Source organism: Grus americana, chromosome 31, assembly GCF_028858705.1.
Source record: "Grus americana isolate bGruAme1 chromosome 31, bGruAme1.mat, whole genome shotgun sequence".
Classification (NCBI taxonomy): domain Eukaryota; kingdom Metazoa; phylum Chordata; class Aves; order Gruiformes; family Gruidae; genus Grus; species Grus americana.
In genome coordinates, this window is record NC_072882.1 from 1,670,309 (window position 1) to 1,685,424 (window position 15,116).

Below are 15,116 nucleotides of genomic sequence, written 5' to 3' on the forward strand. Positions count from 1 at the left end.
AGCGACGCGGCCTCATTGGCGGCGTCCAGCCGCTCCGCCCGCGCTGCCGCCGCCGATTGGTCGCGACGGGCGAGATCCCACCTCCGCGCCTCACGGATTGGGCGAGACCGCCGCGGCCCCGCCCTGTGCCCCTTTTCCCGCTCCGGCCCAGAGACTCCCCGGCTCTCCTCCGATTGGCTCTCTCGCTGGCGGTCCCGCCTTGCACCTCCCTCTCATTGGCTAGCGCAGCGGCGCGGCCGTTCCCATTGGCGGGCGCGGCCGTCGCTCAGCGCTGCCCGGCGGCGGGCCCGGCGGAGGTCGGCGAGCGCGGCGCGGCGGGCGGCAGCAGCAGGGCGCGGCAGCGCCGCGGCGGCGAGTCCCGGCGGCGGCGAGGAGGGGTAGCCCGCCCGCCGGCGCCCAAGGTGGACCTGGCTTAGCGCATGCGCAACGCGGGGGGGGGGAGGGAGGGCGGACGCATGCGCGGAGAGCGGCCGGCGGCGCCTGCGCGCTGCGGGCGGTTTTGGCGGGCGGAGCGCGGAGCGGCGGCGGCTCGGAGGGGCGGCCAGACCGCGGCGGACGGGCCCGCGCCGGAGCCGCTCCCCGCCCAGGTAGCGGCGGCTGGCGGCGGATGAATGGGGGGCAGGGCGGGGGCGCGCCCCGCCGGCGGGATGGGCAGGCGCGCCGGCCAATGGCGGCGGCGGGGGGCGGGGGCGAGCGGTGACCCTCTCGACCAATGGCGGCGGCGGAGGGGCAGGACGGCGCGGGGACTGACGGCCGATCGGGCCAACGGTGGCGGGAGGGAGGCGGGGTGGAGTGGCAGCGAGCGGCGGCGTGTTCAACCAATGAGCGAGCGGGCGCGGCCGTCTCGCCGGCCAATGGAAAGAGGTGGCGCGCTGCTCGCCCCGCCCCCGCGGCCCGGTTCCCTGAACATCACCGGGCCGGGCCCCACCGGTACCGGCCTGGCTCCGGGACCAGCCAACCCCGAGCCGAACCGGCTCTGGTTTTTGCCTCAAACCGGTTCTTTTTTTACCCCAGAACGGTGTTTTTCCCTTCAAAACAGGACCTTTTGCCTCAAAACAGCACTTTTGGCCTCAAAATGGAACTTTTGGCCTCCAAACGGCGCTTTTCTTTTGTTCTTCCCGGACTCCCACAGGCGGCTTTAGGGATGCGATGCCCCGGGGCTCCGTTCCCATCCCATTTTATACCCAACCCGGCCCTTTTTACACCCAACCCCACCCTTTTTACACCCAACCCTCCCCTTTTATCCCCAAAACCTCCCCTTTTACCCCCAAAACCACCGCCGGTAAATCAGTGCCCAGTTTGGGCCTTTGCCACCTGAGGAACGAGGAGGACGAGGAATTTCCTGGTTCCATCTTTTTTTTTTTTTTTTAGGGCTGAATTAAAAAAAAAAAACCCCACCAAACCTACACTAAACCCGAGATTTTGACTTAAAGAAAAAAAAAGATTTTTAGAGGTTTAAACCTGGCGAGTTTTGCCATTTAAGCAGCAAAACACCGCAGGTTTCCCCCCCCCCCCTTTTATTTTTTTCTTTGCCTCACCCCTTTTTAATTCACCTTTAAACCCCCCCATAAAACAATACGGAACCCTGTTATAAATTGATGGGAAAAACGGCCTTTTCCGCACCCACTAACCCCCAAATCCTCATCATTTTTAGCCATTTTAACCCAAATTGCATTGGAAGGCGCCGGTTAAGTCTTGTTTTTACGGGTTTCGGGGGTGATGGGTGGCAGGGCGTCCCCAATAACACACCCCCCACCCCCGCACTGTGTCCCCCACCCACTCAGGACCCGTGGGCGCTGCGCTATGGGCAAGAGGAGCAAGCGGCCAGCCGACAGCTCGTCCTCGGGAGACGAGGAAGAGTATGTGGTGGAGAAGGTGCTGGACCGACGCGTGGTGAAGGGCCAGGCCGAGTACCTGCTCAAGTGGAAAGGCTTCTCCGAGTAAGTATCGCCGGGGACGGTGACGATGATGACGATGGTGATGATGATGATGGTTATTTGATAACAGGGAACACAATACTTGGGAGCCGGAGAAGAACCTGGATTGCCCGGAGTTGATTTCGGAGTTTATGAGGAAGTATAAGAAGATGAAGGAGGGTGATGGGAATAAACCGCGAGAGAAGGTGGAGAGCGCCAAGAGGAAAGGAGGGCTGCCCGCCGGCGGGGAGGATGTCAAGGTCAAGAAGAAGAGGGAGGTGAGGGAGGGTCCTGCCACGGGGATGGAGACGGGCACCCAGGGGATGAGGATGGGCACCCAGGGGATGGAGATGGGCACCCAGTATCCCCGTGATGGGGACAGGCACCCAGGGATGAGGATGGGCGATCAGGGATGGGGACGCCCAGCATCCCTGCGATGGGGACGGGCACCCAGGAATGAGGACGGGCAGCCAGGAATGAGGATGGGCACCCAGCCATGGAGACAGACAGACACCCAGGCAAGGCGACACCCAGCACCCCTGTGATGGGGACAGGCGCCCGGGATTGTTGGGGATTTACATGCCAGCCACCGTGATCCGACCCTGGGATCCTGCAGATGAGCTGCAGGCCTGAGGGAAGGGGAAATGGAAGGAAACGGGACGGGGAAGGGAAAGTTTCCCCTTCCTCTGAGGAGTTTGGGGCTGACGGCTCAAACCAGTACCTCTGGAGAGGGCCCCCACCACCGATTGCACCCCCAGCTACACCCTCAGCACCCATCACCCAACCCCTGAGCCCAGCTCCTTATTCCCAGTTGGTGGTGTCCTTTTCTTCCCGTTTTTCACTGCCCTGGCCACCCTCGGCAGTGACCTCATTCTCCTGGAATTGTTTCCCTGGTCCTTATCTTCTCTGTTCCGCTCCTGTCTGCCGGATTCGGGGAGTTTGGGTGTTTGCAGCGTTAGTTTTATCGGAAGGTTTAGGCTTGGTCGGCTCCTGCGGCAGCTGAACCAGACTCCAGAAAAAAAAGTCAATCGAATTTTTTCTGTGACATTGTGGGGACGGGCACCCAGGGGTGGGGACGGGCACCCAGGGGTGGGCACAGGCACCCAGTGCCACCACAAAGGGTCAGCACCACCCAGTGCCACCAGCATGGTGAGGATGTCCCCATCCCTGTGACCTCCAACCATCCCAAACCAGGGCTGTAACCCCCTCCCGCTCCCCCCTGCCGCCCCCGCGCGTGTCCACACCGCTTCACCCCGCAAATAATTTCCTTTTTTTTCCCCTCAAATCCACAGAGCAACGACATCGCCCGGGGTTTCGAGCGGGGGCTGGAGCCTGAGAAGATCATCGGTGCCACCGACTCCTGCGGGGACCTGATGTTCCTGATGAAGTGGTGAGGCCACCCCGTGTGTTCCCAGGACGAGGGGGGTGACCACCAACTTCTGTGTCCCCCCCTGACCCCCCCTATTTATTTCTTATGTGTCTCCCTCCCCCCAGGAAGGACACGGACGAGGCTGACCTGGTGCTGGCGAAGGAAGCGAACCTCAAGTGTCCCCAGATTGTCATCGCTTTCTACGAGGAGCGGCTGACCTGGCACGCGTACCCCGAGGACACGGACAGCAAAGAGCGCGAGACCCCCCGGAGCTAAGGCGCCCCCCCCCCCACCTGTACATAGCCCCCCCTCCCCCATCATCTCGTGTCCCCCCCTGCCCTCCATGTCCCCAGGGATCCCCTTGCCCCTCCTCGCAGCCCCCCAGGGGACAGGGGAGGGGACAGTCCCCCCCAGTCACGGGGGTTGGGCAGGTTTGGGGGGGGCTTGGCCCCATTTTTTTGCTGTTTTTCTAAGGTCGGTGTTTTTAGCCGGGGCCACCCCAGGCCCCTCCCCCCTGGTTGTCCTCCCTCTCCGTATTTGTTTCCAATAAACGGTCACTTTTCAGGAGCCGCTGCTTTGTCGGGGGCGGGGTGGGTAGTGGGGTGACTGGGCGCCCCCCAGTATCCCCAGTGGGGTCCAGTTCAGCCCCAGTCAGGGGGATCCAGGGGAAAAGGGGGGGGGGTCCCAGCTCTGCCCCCCCCCCACTCCCCGCGGCCGACACTGTGGCGCCACCTGGTGGGCGCGAGGCGGCGCTGCAGAACAGTCAGCTGAGGGGAGGGGACACGGGGGGGGGGGGGGGAAATGGGGGAACAGCGGAGACGGGGAACACGACACGGACCGGGCTGCGAACCCTATGGGTAGCCGTGAGGCAGCTGGGGTGTCCCGGGGGAACACGATTGGACCGTTCTGAGTGGAACAGGGGGTACATGTGGGGCAGAGAGGGGGGGGTCGGACACCCCAAGGACACAGGGAATACTGCTGGACCCAGCACCCATTGTTGGGGCTGGCACCTTTGGCCACGGAGCAGGGGCTGGACGTTTGCAGTTCGCATACAGGATGCTGATTATGAGTGAGACATACCTGTGCTGATACGTACACATACAAAATATTATATATAATCAGTGTGCTGCCTCCAAACTGTAAACGTTGAGCTCCTGCTCCCAGGCCAAAGGTGCCAGCCCCAAAACGCATGCCTGCCCTCAAACCTCCCTCAGGGGCCCTCGCACAGACCCACTCACACTGGGGCTGCGGGCTCGCCTGTCCGAGCAAGGGCTCAACATAGAGCCTTACGACCCTCTCCACCAAAAATCTGCGTCCACACTGAAAAATGTGAACGTCCAGCCCTAGCTCCCAGGCCAAAGGTGCCAGCCCCAAAACGCATGCCTGCCCTCAAACCTCCCTCAGCGGCCCTCGCACAGACCCACTCACATTGGGGCTGCGGGCTCGCCTAGCCGAGCAAGGGCTCAACATAGAGCCTTACGACCCTCTCCACCAAAAATCTGCGTCCACACTGAAAAATGTGAACGTCCAGCCCTAGCTCCCAGGCCAAAGGTGCCAGCCCCAAAACGCATGCCTGCCCTCAAACCTCCCTCAGGGGCCCTCGCACAGACCCACTCACACTGGGGCTGCGGGCTCGCCTGTCTGAGCAAGGGCTCAACATAGAGCCTTACGACCCTCTCCACCAAAAATCAGCGTCCACACTGAAAAATGTGAACGTCCAGCCCTAGCTCCCAGGCCAAAGGTGCCAGCCCCAAAACGCATGCCTGCCCTCAAACCTACCCCAGCGACCCTCGCATAGACCCACTCACATTGGGGCTGCGGGCTCACCTAGCCGAGCAAGGGCTCAACATAGAGCCTTACGTCACTCTCCACCAAAAATCAGCGTCCACACTGAAAAATGTGAACGTCCAGCCCTAGCTCCCAGGCCAAAGGTGCCAGCCCCAAAACGCATGCCTGCCCTCAAACCTCCCTCAGCGGCCCACGCACAGACCCACTCACATTGGGGCTGCGGGCTCGCCTGTCCGAGCAAGAGCTCAACATAGAGCCTTACGTCCCTCTCCACCAAAAATCAGCGTCCACACTGAAAAATGTGAACGTCCAGCCCTAGCTCCCAGGCCAAAGGTGCCAGCCCCAAAACGCATGCCTGCCCTCAAACCTCCCTCAGGGGCCCTCGCACAGACCCACTCACACTGGGGCTGCGGGCTTGCCTGTCCGAGCAAGGGCTCAACATAGAGCCTTACGTCCCTCTCCACCAAAAATCAGCGTCCACACTGAAAAATGTGAAAGTCCAGCCCTAGCTCCCAGGCCAAAGGTGCCAGCCCCAAAACGCATGCCTGCCCTCAAACCTCCCTCAGGGGCCCTCGCACAGACCCACTCACATTGGGGCTGCGGGCTCGCCTGTCCGAGCAAGGGCTCAACATAGAGCCTTACGTCCCTCTCCACCAAAAATCAGCGTCCACACTGAAAAATGTGAACGTCCAGCCCTAGCTCCCAGGCCAAAGGTGCCAGCCCCAAAACGCATGCCTGCCCTCAAACCTCCCTCAGCGGCCCTCGCACAGACCCACTCACATTGGGGCTGCGGGCTCGCCTGTCTGAGCAAGGGCTCAACATAGAGCCTTACGACCCTCTCCACCAAAAATCAGCGTCCACACTGAAAAATGTGAACGTCCAGCCCTAGCTCCCAGGCCAAAGGTGCCAGCCCCAAAACGCATGCCTGCCCTCAAACCTCCCTCAGCGGCCCTCGCACAGACCCACTCACACTGGGGCTGCGGGCTCGCCTAGCCGAGCAAGGCCTCAACATAGAGCCTTACGACCCTCTCCACCAAAAATCAGCGTCCACACTGAAAAATGTGAACGTCCAGCCCTAGCTCCCAGGCCAAAGGTGCCAGCCCCAAAACGCATGCCTGCCCTCAAACCTCCCTCAGCGGCCCTCGCACAGACCCACTCACATTGGGGCTGCGGGCTCGCCTGTCTGAGCAAGAGCTCAACATAGAGCCTTACGTCCCTCTCCACCAAAAATCAGCGTCCACACTGAAAAATGTGAACGTCCAGCCCTAGCTCACAGGCCAAAGGTGCCAGCCCCAAAACGCATGCCTGCCCTCAAACCTCCCTCAGCGGCCCTCGCATAGACCCACTCACATTGGGGCTGCGGGCTCGCCTAGCCGAGCAAGGGCTCAACATAGAGCCTTACGTCCCTCTCCACCAAAAATCAGCGTCCACACTGAAAAATGTGAACGTCCAGCCCTAGCTCCCAGGCCAAAGGTGCCAGCCCCAAAACGCATGCCTGCCCTCAAACCTCCCTCAGCGGCCCTCGCACAGACCCACTAACATTGCGGCTGCGGGCTCGCCTGTCCGAGCAAGGGCTCAACATAGAGCCTTACGTCCCTCCCCACCAAAAATCAGCGTCCACACTGAAAAATGTGAAAGTCCAGCCCTAGCTCCCAGGCCAAAGGTGCCAGCCCCAAAACGCATGCCTGACCTCAAACCTCCCTCAGCGGCCCTCGCACAGACCCACTCACATTGGGGCTGCGGGCTCGCCTGTCTGAGCAAGGGCTCAACATAGAGCCTTACGACCCTCTCCACCAAAAATCAGCGTCCACACTGAAAAATGTGAACGTCCAGCCCTAGCTCCCAGGCCAAAGGTGCCAGCCCCAAAACGCATGCCTGCCCTCAAACCTACCCCAGCGACCCTCGCATAGACTCACTCACATTGGGGCTGCGGGCTCGCCTAGCCGAGCAAGAGCTCAACATAGAGCCTTACGTCCCTCTCCACCAAAAATCAGCGTCCACACTGAAAAATGTGAACGTCCAGCCCTAGCTCCCAGGCCAAAGGTGCCAGCCCCAAAACGCATGCCTGCCCTCAAACCTCCCTCAGCGGCCCACGCACAGACCCATTAACATTGCGGCTGCGGGCTCGCCTCTCCGAGCAAGGGCTCAACATAGAGCCTTACGTCCCTCTCCACCAAAAATCAGCGTCCACACTGAAAAATGTGAACGTCCAGCCCTAGCTCCCAGGCCAAAGGTGCCAGCCCCAAAACGCATGCCTGCCCTCAAACCTCCCTCAGCGGCCCTCGCACAGACCCACTCACACTGGGGCTGCGGGCTCGCCTGTCCGAGCAAGGGCTCAACATAGAGCCTTACGTCCCTCTCCACCAAAAATCTGCGTCCACACTGAAAAATGTGAACGTCCAGCCCTAGCTCCCAGGCCAAAGGTGCCAGCCCCAAAACGCATGCCTGCCCTCAAACCTCCCTCAGCGGCCCTCGCACAGACCCACTCACATTGGGGCTGCGGGCTCGCCTGTCCGAGCAAGGGCTCAACATAGAGCCTTACGTCCCTCTCCACCAAAAATCAGCGTCCACACTGAAAAATGTGAACGTCCAGCCCTAGCTCCCCGGCCAAAGGTGCCAGCCCCAAAACGCATGCCTGCCCTCAAACCTCCCTCAGCGGCCCACGCACAGACCCACTAACATTGCGGCTGCGGGCTCGCCTGTCCGAGCAAGGGCTCAACATAGAGCCTTACGTTCCTCTCCACCAAAAATCAGCGTCCACACTGAAAAATGTGAAAGTCCAGCCCTAGCTCCCAGGCCAAAGGTGCCAGCCCCAAAACGCATGCCTGCCCTCAAACCTACCTCAGCGGCCCTCGCACAGACCCACTCACACTGGGGCTGCGGGCTCGCCTGTCCGAGCAAGGGCTCAACATAGAGCCTTACGTCCCTCTCCACCAAAAATCAGCGTCCACACTGAAAAATGTGAACGTCCAGCCCTAGCTCCCAGGCCAAAGGTGCCAGCCCCAAAACGCATGCCTGCCCTCAAACCTCCCTCAGCGGCCCTCGCACAGACCCACTCACATTGCGGCTGCGGGCTCGCCTGTCCGACCAAGGGCTCAACATAGAGCCTTACGACCCTCTCCACCAAAAATCAGCGTCCACACTGAAAAATGTGAACGTCCAGCCCTAGCTCCCAGGCCAAAGGTGCCAGCCCCAAAACGCATGCCTGACCTCAAACCTCCCTCAGCGGCCCTCGCACAGACCCACTCACATTGGGGCTGCGGGCTCGCCTAGCCGAGCAAGGGCTCAACATAGAGCCTTACGACCCTCTCCACCAAAAATCAGCGTCCACACTGAAAAATGTGAACGTCCAGCCCTAGCTCCCAGGCCAAAGGTGCCAGCCCCAAAACGCATGCCTGCCCTCAAACCTCCCTCAGCGGCCCTCGCACAGACCCACTCACATTGGGGCTGCGGGCTCGCCTGTCTGAGCAAGGGCTCAACATAGAGCCTTACGACCCTCTCCACCAAAAATCAGCGTCCACACTGAAAAATGTGAACGTCCAGCCCTAGCTCCCAGGCCAAAGGTGCCAGCCCCAAAACGCATGCCTGCCCTCAAACCTACCCCAGCGACCCTCGCATAGACCCACTCACATTGGGGCTGCGGGCTCGCCTAGCCGAGCAAGAGCTCAACATAGAGCCTTACGTCCCTCTCCACCAAAAATCAGCGTCCACACTGAAAAATGTGAACGTCCAGCCCTAGCTCCCAGGCCAAAGGTGCCAGCCCCAAAACGCATGCCTGCCCTCAAACCTCCCTCAGCGGCCCACGCACAGACCCATTAACATTGCGGCTGCGGGCTCGCCTCTCCGAGCAAGGGCTCAACATAGAGCCTTACGTCCCTCTCCACCAAAAATCAGCGTCCACACTGAAAAATGTGAACGTCCAGCCCTAGCTCCCAGGCCAAAGGTGCCAGCCCCAAAACGCATGCCTGCCCTCAAACCTCCCTCAGGGGCCCTCGCACAGACCCACTCACATTGGGGCTGCGGGCTCGCCTGTCCGAGCAAGGGCTCAACATAGAGCCTTACGACCCTCTCCACCAAAAATCAGCGTCCACACTGAAAAATGTGAACGTCCAGCCCTAGCTCCCAGGCCAAAGGTGCCAGCCCCAAAACGCATGCCTGACCTCAAACCTCCCTCAGGGGCCCTCGCATAGACCCACTCACATTGGGGCTGCGGGCTCGCCTGTCTGAGCAAGAGCTCAACATAGAGCCTTACGTCCCTCTCCACCAAAAATCAGCGTCCACACTGAAAAATGTGAACGTCCAGCCCTAGCTCACAGGCCAAAGGTGCCAGCCCCAAAACGCATGCCTGCCCTCAAACCTCCCTCAGCGGCCCACGCACAGACCCACTAACATTGCGGCTGCGGGCTCGCCTGTCCGAGCAAGGGCTCAACATAGAGCCTTACGTCCCTCCCCACCAAAAATCAGCGTCCACACTGAAAAATGTGAAAGTCCAGCCCTAGCTCCCAGGCCAAAGGTGCCAGCCCCAAAACGCATGCCTGACCTCAAACCTCCCTCAGCGGCCCTCGCACAGACCCACTCACATTGGGGCTGCGGGCTCGCCTGTCTGAGCAAGGGCTCAACATAGAGCCTTACGACCCTCTCCACCAAAAATCAGCGTCCACACTGAAAAATGTGAACGTCCAGCCCTAGCTCCCACGCCAAAGGTGCCAGCCCCAAAACGCATGCCTGCCCTCAAACCTACCCCAGCGACCCTCGCATAGACCCACTCACATTGGGGCTGCGGGCTCGCCTAGCCGAGCAAGAGCTCAACATAGAGCCTTACGTCCCTCTCCACCAAAAATCAGCGTCCACACTGAAAAATGTGAACGTCCAGCCCTAGCTCCCAGGCCAAAGGTGCCAGCCCCAAAACGCATGCCTGCCCTCAAACCTCCCTCAGCGGCCCACGCACAGACCCATTAACATTGCGGCTGCGGGCTCGCCTCTCCGAGCAAGGGCTCAACATAGAGCCTTACGTCCCTCTCCACCAAAAATCAGCGTCCACACTGAAAAATGTGAACGTCCAGCCCTAGCTCCCACGCCAAACGTGCCAGCCCCAAAACGCATGCCTGCCCTCAAACCTCCCTCAGGGGCCCTCGCACAGACCCACTCACATTGGGGCTGCGGGCTCGCCTGTCCGAGCAAGGGCTCAACATAGAGCCTTACGACCCTCTCCACCAAAAATCAGCGTCCACACTGAAAAATGTGAACGTCCAGCCCTAGCTCCCAGGCCAAAGGTGCCAGCCCCAAAACGCATGCCTGCCCTCAAACCTCCCTCAGCGGCCCACGCACAGACCCACTAACATTGGGGCTGCGGGCTCGCCTGTCCGAGCAAGGGCTCAACATAGAGCCTTACGTCCCTCTCCACCAAAAATCAGCGTCCACACTGAAAAATGTGAACGTCCAGCCCTAGCTCCCACGCCAAAGGTGCCAGCCCCAAAACGCATGCCTGCCCTCAAACCTCCCTCAGCGGCCCTCGCACAGACCCACTCACATTGGGGCTGCGGGCTCGCCTGTCCGAGCAAGGACTCAACATAGAGCCTTACGTCCCTCTCCACCAAAAATCAGCGTCCACACTGAAAAATGTGAACGTCCAGCCCTAGCTCCCAGGCCAAAGGTGCCAGCCCCAAAACGCATGCCTGCCCTCAAACCTCCCTCAGGGGCCCTCGCACAGACCCACTCACATTGGGGCTGCGGGCTCGCCTGTCTGACCAAGGGCTCAACATAGAGCCTTACGACCCTCTCCACCAAAAATCAGCGTCCACACTGAAAAATGTGAACGTCCAGCCCTAGCTCCCAGGCCAAAGGTGCCAGCCCCAAAACGCATGCCTGCCCTCAAACCTCCCTCAGCGGCCCTCGCACAGACCCACTCACACTGGGGCTGCGGGCTCGCCTGTCCGAGCAAGGGCTCAACATAGAGCCTTACGTCCCTCCCCACCAAAAATCAGCGTCCACACTGAAAAATGTGAAAGTCCAGCCCTAGCTCCCAGGCCAAAGGTGCCAGCCCCAAAACGCATGCCTGCCCTCAAACCTCCCTCAGGGGCCCTCGCACAGACCCACTCACATTGGGGCTGCGGGCTCGCCTGTCCGAGCAAGGGCTCAACATAGAGCCTTACGACCCTCTCCACTAAAAATCAGCGTCCACACTGAAAAATGTGAACGTCCAGCCCTAGCTCCCAGGCCAAAGGTGCCAGCCCCAAAACGCATGCCTGCCCTCAAACCTCCCTCAGGGGCCCTCGCACAGACCCACTCACACTGGGGCTGCGGGCTCGCCTAGCCGAGCAAGGCCTCAACATAGAGCCTTACGACCCTCTCCACCAAAAATCAGCGTCCACACTGAAAAATGTGAACGTCCAGCCCTAGCTCCCAGGCCAAAGGTGCCAGCCCCAAAACGCATGCCTGCCCTCAAACCTCCCACAGCGGCCCTCGCACAGACCCACTCACACTGGGGCTGCGGGCTCGCCTGTCCGAGCAAGGCCTCAACATAGAGCCTTACGACCCTCTCCACCAAAAATCAGCGTCCACACTGAAAAATGTGAACGTCCAGCCCTAGCTCCCAGGCCAAAGGTGCCAGCCCCAAAACGCATGCCTGCCCTCAAACCTCCCTCAGCGGCCCTCGCATAGACCCACTCACATTGGGGCTGCGGGCTCGCCTAGCCGAGCAAGGGCTCAACATAGAGCCTTACGACACTCTCCACCAAAAATCAGCGTCCACACTGAAAAATGTGAACGTCCAGCCCTAGCTCCCAGGCCAAAGGTGCCAGCCCCAAAACGCATGCCTGCCCTCAAACCTCCCTCAGCGGCCCTCGCATAGACCCACTCACATTGGGGCTGCGGGCTCGCCTGTCCGAGCAAGAGCTCAACATAGAGCCTTACGTCCCTCTCCACCAAAAATCAGCGTCCACACTGAAAAATGTGAACGTCCAGCCCTAGCTCCCAGGCCAAAGGTGCCAGCCCCAAAACGCATGCCTGCCCTCAAACCTCCCTCAGGGGCCCTCGCACAGACCCACTCACATTGGGGCTGCGGGCTCGCCTGTCTGAGCAAGAGCTCAACATAGAGCCTTACGACCCTCTCCACTAAAAATCAGCGTCCACACTGAAAAATGTGAACGTCCAGCCCTAGCTCCCAGGCCAAAGGTGCCAGCCCCAAAACGCATGCCTGCCCTCAAACCTCCCTCAGGGGCCCTCGCACAGACCCACTCACACTGGGGCTGCGGGCTCGCCTAGCCGAGCAAGGCCTCAACATAGAGCCTTACGACCCTCTCCACCAAAAATCAGCGTCCACACTGAAAAATGTGAACGTCCAGCCCTAGCTCCCAGGCCAAAGGTGCCAGCCCCAAAACGCATGCCTGCCCTCAAACCTCCCTCAGCGGCCCTCGCACAGACCCACTCACATTGGGGCTGCGGGCTCGCCTAGCCGAGCAAGGGCTCAACATAGAGCCTTACGTCCCTCTCCACCAAAAATCAGCGTCCACACTGAAAAATGTGAACGTCCAGCCCTAGCTCCCAGGCCAAAGGTGCCAGCCCCAAAACGCATGCCTGCCCTCAAACCTCCCTCAGGGGCCCTCGCATAGACCCACTCACATTGGGGCTGCGGGCTCGCCTAGCCGAGCAAGGGCTCAACATAGAGCCTTACGACCCTCTCCACCAAAAATCAGCGTCCACACTGAAAAATGTGAACGTCCAGCCCTAGCTCCCAGGCCAAAGGTGCCAGCCCCAAAACGCATGCCTGCCCTCAAACCTCCCTCAGCGGCCCTCGCATAGACCCACTCACATTGGGGCTGCGGGCTCGCCTGTCCGAGCAAGAGCTCAACATAGAGCCTTACGTCCCTCTCCACCAAAAATCAGCGTCCACACTGAAAAATGTGAACGTCCAGCCCTAGCTCCCAGGCCAAAGGTGCCAGCCCCAAAACGCATGCCTGACCTCAAACCTCCCTCAGCGGCCCTCGCACAGACCCACTCACACTGGGGCTGCGGGCTCGCCTAGCCGAGCAAGGGCTCAACATAGAGCCTTACGACCCTCTCCACCAAAAATCAGCGTCCACACTGAAAAATGTGAACGTCCAGCCCTAGCTCCCAGGCCAAAGGTGCCAGCCCCAAAACGCATGCCTGCCCTCAAACCTCCCTCAGCGGCCCTCGCACAGACCCACTCACACTGGGGCTGCGGGCTCGCCTGTCCGAGCAAGAGCTCAACATAGAGCCTTACGTCCCTCTCCACCAAAAATCAGCGTCCACACTGAAAAATGTGAACGTCCAGCCCTAGCTCCCAGGCCAAAGGTGCCAGCCCCAAAACGCATGCCTGCCCTCAAACCTCCCTCAGGGGCCCTCGCACAGACCCACTCACACTGGGGCTGCGGGCTCGCCTGTCTGAGCAAGGGCTCAACATAGAGCCTTACGACCCTCTCCACCAAAAATCAGCGTCCACACTGAAAAATGTGAACGTCCAGCCCTAGCTCCCAGGCCAAAGGTGCCAGCCCCAAAACGCATGCCTGCCCTCAAACCTCCCTCAGGGGCCCTCGCACAGACCCACTCACATTGGGGCTGCGGGCTCGCCTGTCTGAGCAAGGGCTCAACATAGAGCCTTACGACCCTCTCCACCAAAAATCAGCATCCACACTGAAAAATGTGAACGTCCAGCCCTAGCTCCCAGGCCAAAGGTGCCAGCCCCAAAACGCATGCCTGCCCTCAAACCTCCCTCAGGGGCCCTCGCACAGACCCACTCACACTGGGGCTGCGGGCTCGCCTAGCCGAGCAAGGGCTCAACATAGAGCCTTACGTCCCTCTCCACCAAAAATCAGCGTCCACACTGAAAAATGTGAACGTCCAGCCCTAGCTCACAGGCCAAAGGTGCCAGCCCCAAAACGCATGACTGCCCTCAAACCTCCCTCAGGGGCCCTCGCACAGACCCACTCACATTGGGGCTGCGGGCTCGCCTGTCTGAGCAAGGGCTCAACATAGAGCCTTACGACCCTCTCCACCAAAAATCAGCGTCCACACTGAAAAATGTGAACGTCCAGCCCTAGCTCCCAGGCCAAAGGTGCCAGCCCCAAAACGCATGCCTGCCCTCAAACCTCCCTCAGGGGCCCTCGCACAGACCCACTCACATTGGGGCTGCGGGCTCGCCTGTCCGAGCAAGGGCTCAACATAGAGCCTTACGTCCCTCTCCACCAAAAATCAGCGTCCACACTGAAAAATGTGAACGTCCAGCCCTAGCTCCCAGGCCAAAGGTGCCAGCCCCAAAACGCATGCCTGCCCTCAAACCTCCCTCAGGGGCCCTCGCACAGACCCACTCACATTGGGGCTGCGGGCTCGCCTAGCCGAGCAAGGGCTCAACATAGAGCCTTACGACCCTCTCCACCAAAAATCAGCGTCCACACTGAAAAATGTGAACGTCCAGCCCTAGCTCCCAGGCCAAAGGTGCCAGCCCCAAAACGCATGCCTGCCCTCAAACCTCCCTCAGCGGCCCTCGCACAGACCCACTCACACTGGGGCTGCGGGCTCGCCTGTCCGAGCAAGGGCTCAACATAGAGCCTTACGACCCTCTCCACCAAAAATCAGCGTCCACACTGAAAAATGTGAACGTCCAGCCCTAGCTCCCAGGCCAAAGGTGCCAGCCCCAAAACGCATGCCTGCCCTCAAACCTCCCTCAGCGACCCTCGCACAGACCCACTCACACTGGGGCTGCGGGCTCGCCTGTCCGAGCAAGGGCTCAACATAGAGCCTTACGACCCTCTCCACCAAAAATCAGCGTCCACACTGAAAAATGTGAACGTCCAGCCCTAGATCCCAGGCCAAAGGTGCCAGCCCCAAAACGCATGCCTGCCCTCAAACCTCCCTCAGGGGCCCTCGCACAGACCCACTCACATTGGGGCTGCGGGCTCGCCTGTCCGAGCAAGGGCTCAACATAGAGCCTTACGACCCTCTCCACCAAAAATCAGCGTCCACACTGAAAAATGTGAACGTCCAGCCCTAGCTCCCAGGCCAAAGGTGCCAGCCCCAAAACGCAT

General features: G+C 60.5%; 1 protein-coding gene across 3 annotated transcripts; it reads left to right on the forward strand.

Annotated features, from left to right (window-relative positions):
• Positions 1-37: 37 nt before the first annotated feature.
• Positions 38-3,849, forward strand: CBX5 (chromobox 5). Of its 3 annotated transcripts, none has more exons than XM_054807221.1 (5): positions 38-401; positions 1,785-1,940; positions 2,008-2,176; positions 3,209-3,306; positions 3,411-3,849. In XM_054807221.1, the coding sequence occupies exons 2-5, from the start codon at positions 1,804-1,806 to the stop codon at positions 3,559-3,561; spliced, it is 555 nt and encodes a 184-aa protein (XP_054663196.1). In that variant the 5' UTR covers positions 38-401; positions 1,785-1,803; the 3' UTR covers positions 3,562-3,849. The 3 variants fall into 3 exon arrangements, with proteins under 3 accessions (XP_054663196.1, XP_054663194.1, XP_054663195.1); XM_054807219.1 differs by having other exon boundaries at positions 45-401; positions 2,008-2,194; XM_054807220.1 differs by lacking the exon at positions 38-401 and adding an exon at positions 471-587 and having other exon boundaries at positions 2,008-2,194.
• The last annotated feature ends 11,267 nt before the right edge of the window (positions 3,850-15,116 follow it).

Excerpts from the sequence above, each read along its gene's own strand:
- CBX5 (XM_054807219.1), top strand. The coding sequence starts at position 1,804 with ATGGGCAAGAGGAGCAAGCGGCCAGCCGACAGCTCGTCCTCGGGAGAC. Across the intron at positions 2,195-3,208 it reads AGGTCAAGAAGAAGAGGGAG|AGCAACGACATCGCCCGGGG; the intron begins GTGAGGGAGGGT and ends TCAAATCCACAG. Across the intron at positions 3,307-3,410 it reads CTGATGTTCCTGATGAAGTG|GAAGGACACGGACGAGGCTG; the intron begins GTGAGGCCACCC and ends CCCTCCCCCCAG.